Source organism: Curcuma longa, unplaced genomic scaffold (genome assembly GCF_044706935.1).
Source record: "Curcuma longa cultivar G26 ecotype Majalengka, Jawa Barat unplaced genomic scaffold, ITB_CL_G26_1.1 contig_15694, whole genome shotgun sequence".
NCBI lineage: Eukaryota > Viridiplantae > Streptophyta > Magnoliopsida > Zingiberales > Zingiberaceae > Curcuma > Curcuma longa.
This window is the reverse complement of record NW_027430167.1, coordinates 1-7,453: the sequence shown is the minus strand read 5'-3', so window position 1 is coordinate 7,453 and position 7,453 is coordinate 1. Positions and strand designations below refer to the sequence as shown.

At 37.8% G+C, this 7,453-nt stretch overlaps 1 protein-coding gene and 1 pseudogene across 1 annotated transcript; one reads left to right on the top strand and one right to left on the bottom strand.

Annotated features, from left to right (window-relative positions):
* Positions 1–2,134: 2,134 nt before the first annotated feature.
* LOC141816263 (small nucleolar RNA R71) lies at positions 2,135–2,244 on the bottom strand (annotated as a pseudogene).
* A 616-nt stretch (positions 2,245–2,860) lies between these two features.
* On the top strand, positions 2,861–3,901 carry LOC141816262 (uncharacterized; the record flags this gene model as incomplete). The annotated part of the gene is made up of 1 exon (XM_074704078.1): positions 2,861–3,901. A coding segment is annotated over exon 1 (1,041 nt), but the record flags the coding sequence as incomplete, so codon positions are not given.
* Positions 3,902–7,453: the final 3,552 nt, after the last annotated feature.

The following is a 7,453-nucleotide window of genomic DNA, read 5'->3' as shown; positions in this document are numbered from 1 at the left end:
GGATTGTCTTATGTCTTTTTATTTGTGTTTACCCCCACAACATCTCGATTTTTTTACATACAAAGTATTTACTTGTTACTAATAAAGTCTAGCCTCTGTTCTTCCTTAGATCCCCTATTTCACTCCGATAGTATTATGGATCGGGATCGATGCAGAGGAAATGAATGCATTTCTATACTATAAATAAGGAAGTGTAATAAACATAACATTGAATCATGCCACATCACTTATTTTATTCTATGGGATCTTACGGAGCCTGTTCATGCATAACATCATTCAGGTATGATCATGGAAAAGGCTCTCCTCAAGCGAACCGGCCTATCCTCTACTACATAAGTACATAAGGGGCTTACATGATGGTTGGATGCGGAGACACATTTGGCTGTGAATTCATTCCAACGTGGCAGATAAAATAATATATCTGCATGGCCTAATCAATAGTTCAAGTCACACACTCCCATAATCCACCCTATACTCGGAAAATCTACTTCAACTATTTATATCAAATCAAATAAGGAATACAATATTTTGAAGTTGAAGAAAAATATCCAAATAACATGTCTTACTTTTTCAATAATCCATATTTCTAGCAATGATGAAATATTATTGTCTATCGTTCCTCGCCAGTATGATATGATCAATTACAAATATCTATGATTCTATAAAGGACCAGAAATTCCTTGCTTACGTATCATTGGAAAATGCATTAACATAAATACGGCAGTAAGAAGAGGCAATACAAAAGTGTGTAAACTATAAAAACGAGTTAAAGTAGATTGGCCCACACTAGCACTTCCACGTAATAACTCTACCAAAGGCGATCCTATTCCAGGAATAGCTTCAGGTACGCCTGTCACAATTTTGACTGCCCAATAACCAATTTGGTCCCGAGGTAAGGAATAACCAGTTACACCAAAAGATGCGGTCAATACAGCCAAAACCACACCTGTAACCCAAGTTAATTCGCGGGGTTTTTTAAATCCACCTGTAAGGTACACACGAAATACGTGAAGAATCATCATTAGAACCATCATACTAGCCGACCATCGATGAACTGATCGGATTAACCAACCAAAGTTGGCCTCAGTCATTATGTATTGAACAGATGAAAAAGCCTCTGTAACAGTTGGACGGTAGTAAAAAGTCATAGCAAAACCTGTAGCTACTTGTACTAAAAAACAAGTAAGTGTGATCCCCCCTAACCTCAAACCAATCATATACTTTATTGAGATAGGTAACCCAAAACCAAGAAACTCCCCTCGGAGAACCGTATATGAGAATTTCATCTCGTACGGCTCAAGCAGAAACATACAAATGTTGATTTCAACAGATATGTAATAGAAAGTTCAAAACTTCTTAGCTTAGCCGCTTGATTTACTCCGACCCAAAAATACGAAGTAAAAAAAAATTGGAAATCTATTCTTTGTATTTTTTGTATGATAAGGCCTAAAAATATCAAGTTGGCTCATCCGTCTTTTTTGATGTTAATTATTACAGGCCTCTTGAATCTTCTCTTTCCTATTTATTTTTAATTTGATTTCTTGTTTTTTTTTGTAATGTGTATTGACTCTTATTTAACTATTTATTTATCTTTTTTAACTATTATATATATTTGGTATAGGAATTCACTTGTTGAGATTCCATGAATCAATTGAAACTCCAGATTCATACTAGAACCACGATGATTTAATAAAGCCAAGCCTCAAGCCAAGCTAAACTCAAGGATTTTCAAAGATTAGACATTTAAGAACATACACCAAAGATCATAGCTCACAAATCTTTGAAGGACTATGCTGCACCTCGAGCGAGAGGAATGTCATTTTGCATCGCCTTACCAAACATAGAAGCAAATAACTTTGATATCAAACCTGGATTCATTTCTATGATTCAACAAAATCAATTTGGAGGCGGACCGAAGGAAGACCCCAACCTACATTTGAAAATCTTCTTAGATAATTACAACACAATGAGAATCCACGGGGTTAATTTTGATGCTGTCAGACTCATGCTATTCAGGTTCTCACTCAGGAATAGGGTGAAATCCTGGTACTACTCTCTACGTTCGAACGGTATAACTACTTGAGAGCAATGTGAATAAGTTTTTCTAAACAAATTTTACCCCCCAAGTAAGACAACCCACATGAGGAATAGGATATCAAGCTTCATGCAAATAGATGGTGAATCCTTATTTGAAGCTTGGGACAGATTTAAAGAAATGTTGAGACAATGTCCACACCACGGACTGGAAAGATAGCTAGTCATTCACACCTTTTATAATGGAATCAACTATCAGACGAAGGTATATATATTTAGATTCCGCTGTAGGAGATGCATTGATGAATAAGAGCTTAGAGGAAGCTGAAGATTTGATCGAAGTGTGACTCTCAACCATCACTAATGGACTAATGAGAGAGATAACAATCCAAAAACTTCTGGGAAGTATGAAGTAGACACTCTTACTCTTTTGACTGTATAGATGGAAGCCCTTAATAAAAGATTTGATAATATAAATACAAGCAAGGTCAATGTGGTATCTTCATCTTGTGAGATTTGTGGAGATTCTAGTCATACTAAGGAAATGTGTCAAGTGGGATCACTTCAATCTCAGATTACTCAATATGAACATTGTGATGCTGTTGGTACATTTAATCAGAGGAATAATCCGTACTCAAATTCTTACCATCTGGGTTGGAGGAATCATCCCAACTTCTCGTACCGTAACAATCAAGGGTCATCCTATCAAGCTGCATCGAAGCCAAGTGAAGAGGTGTCAAACACCCAGAAAATTCTGAGAATTCTGGAACAACTTCAAGGTGACATGGTTAAGATCAATGAAAAATTAGATGACCATGATAAGAAGATGAAGATGCAAGAAATGCAGATAGCTCAGATTAGTTCATCCCTCACATCTAGACAAATGGGTGTACTCCCAGGAAAGTCAAATTTCAACCCCATAGCGCATTGTAAAGCTATAGAGCTGAGGGGCAGATGGATCTTGAAGGGTAAGGAATCTCAAGAGACCGCTCCTTTGGAGAGTATTACATGCACGTCAGCCGCCGAGCAACCTCCTTCCTCTACACCGATTGTTGAAGATGAATTGGAGGAAATTGAGACCGCTACACCCACTGAAGGAACATCAAAGAAAACTCTAGTGCGTAATATACCTTTTCCTCAAAGGCTCACATACAAGCAAAGAGATGATGAGTTTGAGAAACTATATAACAGGGTCAAAGACATCACGTTGGACATTTCCCTTCTCGACACCCTTGTCGAGATGCCTAAGTTTGCCAAGTTCATTAAGGGGCTCATGCCCACTAAGAATATAACTGAGGCCAAGCATACTGTGACGCTAATGGAGGAAGTCAGTGCAATAATTCTCAACAACAAACTTCCTCCGAAACTCAAGGATCCAGGGAGTTTTACCATTTCATGCAAGATAGGTACGATTTCAATTGGTAGAGCATTCTGTGATCTAGGAGCGAGTGTCAGTATCATCCCCTACACAATAAGTGAAAAATGTGGATACACGGATCTAAAGCTTACCACCATAGTCATCCAACTAGCGGATCATTCATGTAGATATCCAATGAGCATGGTAAAGGATGTGCCGGTAGAAGTTGGAGGATTCACCGTCCCAGCCGACTTTGTTGTACTTGACATGGAGGAAGATCCATCAATTTCTATCATTTTGGGGAGGTCATTCTTAGGCACTGTAGAGGCAAAGATTGATGTGAAAAATCACAAGTTGTCCTTAGAAGTGGGAAACAAAAATGTAGACTTTAATCTCGCACTTGACTCAAATGCTTACATTCCAAAGAAAGAACGATGCTGCAGGCTGGATGATATCCAGCCAAAGAAGAAATGGATGTACCAATCCCTCACTTTGCCAATAGAAGAACCCGTACCGACCGAGATAATAAGGAAGCTCTATAAAAAAAATAAAAATATAAAGTGTCACCCAGGGCTCAGTTACGAGATGTCAACCAATAAAACCTATGCACTACAGAATAAGGGGTCGAGCTAAAGACCGTTAATAATTGCTACTTGGGAGGCAACCCAAGAGTTTTTCTTTTATGTGTCTATATTTCTTCTATTGCTCAATTTTTGATTGTTTTAGCAAGTTAGTAATAAACTTTGCTGTTGTTTGTAAGAAATTTCAGAGATACACTTCAAATAAGGCTAGACCATGTCTCCTCACAGAGCAATAACCTTTGCAGACCATGCCTGTTCACAGAATAACAATCGTTGTAGGTCCTGCCTAATAGGCATGGCCGTGTGGTTTCACTAGAAAGGCAACTCTAGCAGGCCGTGCTAATGAGGCACGGGCATGCCTATTCAACTGAGTAACAACTTTCACAGGTCGTGCCTATGCGGCACGACCGTGTCTCATTGCCTATAAAAGGGAACAAGGTCGTGCGTACCCTAGCACACGGCCGTGCACCCCAAATCTCAAAACTATTTATCTTATCCTCTCCACCTCTCTTCTAACCTCTCTCAATCCACTCTTCTTCATTTCCTTCACTTCTTCCCACTTCTTCTCCATCTCTCTGCCACGATCCACTCGTAAACCCTCATTTTCCTCTCCTAACCATTTCTTTTTTCTCTATATTTGCTTCTTTTCTCTCAGATCTAGCGATATGAGCAACATATTAAAGAAATTCCGCAGATCTAGAGGATCAAGCAGAGGAGAAGAACCGGAGCGACGACGCAAAGGAAAGGAACCGACAAAGGAAAAGACTCCAGCGAAGGAAAAGAGCAAAACTAAAGACAAAGGGAAAAGAAAGGCCACAGAAGAAGGTTTCGACAACATTCACGGCATCATCTTTCGGAATGATGATCAAAAGGCCAGATATAATTGTCTTGTTTTAAGAAAATTAGTTTGCTCTCGCTATATTGATTGTTATACTATGGATACATTTGGGCTTAAGGATGACTGATAAGCTAGGTTTTTATGATATTTTGTTGGTTCAATTTGGATTTTATTGTGGACAATTAAATGCTTAATCGATATAATTGAATTGCATTTGTGGCATGGTGTATTTTTGAATGATTGATATAATTTCTATAATTTTTATGGTTAACTTGGTATTAATTGATTTTAATCTTTTGTAGGACTCGAATTGAACCATGATCGAGCTAATTGGACCGAGTCAAGTCAAATTCTTTTGAACCGAACTTCATGATCAAGATTTGAGTTGATTGGGATCGAACCGGAGTCGAATTGGGATCGAATTGGAGCTAAACCGACTTGATTTGAGCTGAACCGGCGCTGAACCACAAATAAACCCGGTTCAAACAGTAGCAGACCAGCGTTTTCAAATCCACGCTTTAACGAGAAGTTTCACTGTAACTGTTTACGTAGTTCCTGTAGCTTCGTCATCCCGCTTTGTTTTTCGTTTGGTTTTCTTCATTTTTCATCGCCAGAACCTGGATCTTCTCCTTCCACGTTGATTTCTAGATTTCAGGAAGCTAATTCAATCTCGGATCGGCGTTAATTGCGATCAGAATTGCTGGAGAGGGTTTCTGCAGAGCTTCTGATCCGCGACAAATTCCAGCTGTGATTTTCAGATCCAGACTGATCGGAGCTATCAATTGCACTCGGAGGGGTTTTTCGAGGGTTAATGAAGGTTCCTGGGCATTTAAGTATCCGCGATTTGAAGGATCATTAGCTGGATCTCCAGATCTTGATCTACTCTGTTCGGCGTCTGTTGGAGGGTTTCTGATATGCGTCTGGACGAGCTGATTCAGATCCATACGAGCTGAGAATTGGAGTGTTCTTCTGGGATTTCTAGTCTCTAACTGGGCTTTGTGTGACGGCAAAGAGGGAATCGACTTGGAAGGGGAGATCTGAAGCATTTTTTATTTCTGAATTCTATTTCATGTTTTTCTATTTCTGTAATGCAATTTTAATGTCTGCTTTGATCAGATTTGTGGCAACAGATCTTGAATTTGGATTACTTGGTTGATGCTTGAGCTATTGTTAGATGTTTAGATCTATTTAAACTCTTTAGTCTTAAGTTCTTGAACCTAATTGAATCTGATTTCATTTTCACTGAAATTTTGAATATGATCACTGTTCACCATATCAAGTTTATCAGATTGAGTTCATTTAGCTTAGGTGTTAGTTTCATTTGATAGATAATTGCATGTGATTGTTAGATTGCATTTGTGGTTTGTAAGCTAGGTTGGTTTCGTTATTAATTCCAATGCTTGTCTTAGTTAATTTGTTATGCATTGCATTTTACATTTTAGATGTTGATTTTAATCAATTGTTAGAGTTTTGAGAATTGTATTTTAGATTCACAAGCATTAGTTGAATTCTGATTTCCTACAACTAGAGAGAGTTGAATTTTGAATTTCATAAATTTAGTTGATTTGCATTTTCTAGGTTTATTTTGATACTTTGTTGCAATAGTGCATTTTCAGATTAGTAAATTGCATTTCTCATTTGTTTTCTGATTTTAATTTTCATTTACGTTGAAAAATATCAAAACCCCCATTTCATATTAAAAACCCAAAAATAGAATGACATCCTAGCTTGATTCATATAACCTCTCTACTAGTTCTTGGAAAATACGACTCGTGGCCCCTGTATTACATTTACTTGTGAGTTAAGGGTTTTCGATTATAAATTCTAATTTGAGGCTCATTCGTGACATCAATTGTGGGCTTATCAATGACATAGAGTGGATGTTGGATAACATAGATTGGCTTGACTTTATGAACATTAGACATCCAACATACCCCAAAATCACCTTAGAATTCCTTAACTCTCTAGAGGTCTATTTTACCATAGATGAAAACTATAAGAGAAAAATTAATTTCAGATTATTTAACGAGGAATATAAGTGTACTCTAGAAGATTTTAATAACTTTTTTTTGTTACCGACTGATGTGACTAAAGAATTGGATAAGAAGTTTAGTAGTAGTCAGTTTTGGAAGATGATCACTAATACTGAAGAACCCTATGACCCATCCAAATCTGAAGTCTCGTTAATGCAACACTCAGTCTTTAGGTATCTTCACCACGTCATGACTAATACAATCTTTGGTCGAGCTGAGAGTGACAGCGTGGTGAGGAAGATGAAATTTTATTGCATCTGGGCAATGCTTAATAAGGTAGAATTTAACTTAGGGTTCTATTTTCTTCAAAACTTGGCTAAAATAGCTAAATCTTCAATAGGAATAATAGTAGTTGGCGGTCTTATCACGAACATCGCCGTCAGCTTGGGTTGCAATATTGAACACTTAGAACCTATTGTAGGCAACTCTAATATTGACATTGACACTTGCTTAGCGATGAAAATGACCTCCAAGTTCGATGGAGGGTACGCTTTTAACAGAGCATCTGAATTTCCATTTCCATTACCCAACCCTCAAGAACTACTATTAAAAAGACCAAAAACTGGATTTTACATTCTCCAGTCCCTAGTCATTCCACTCCCATACATGA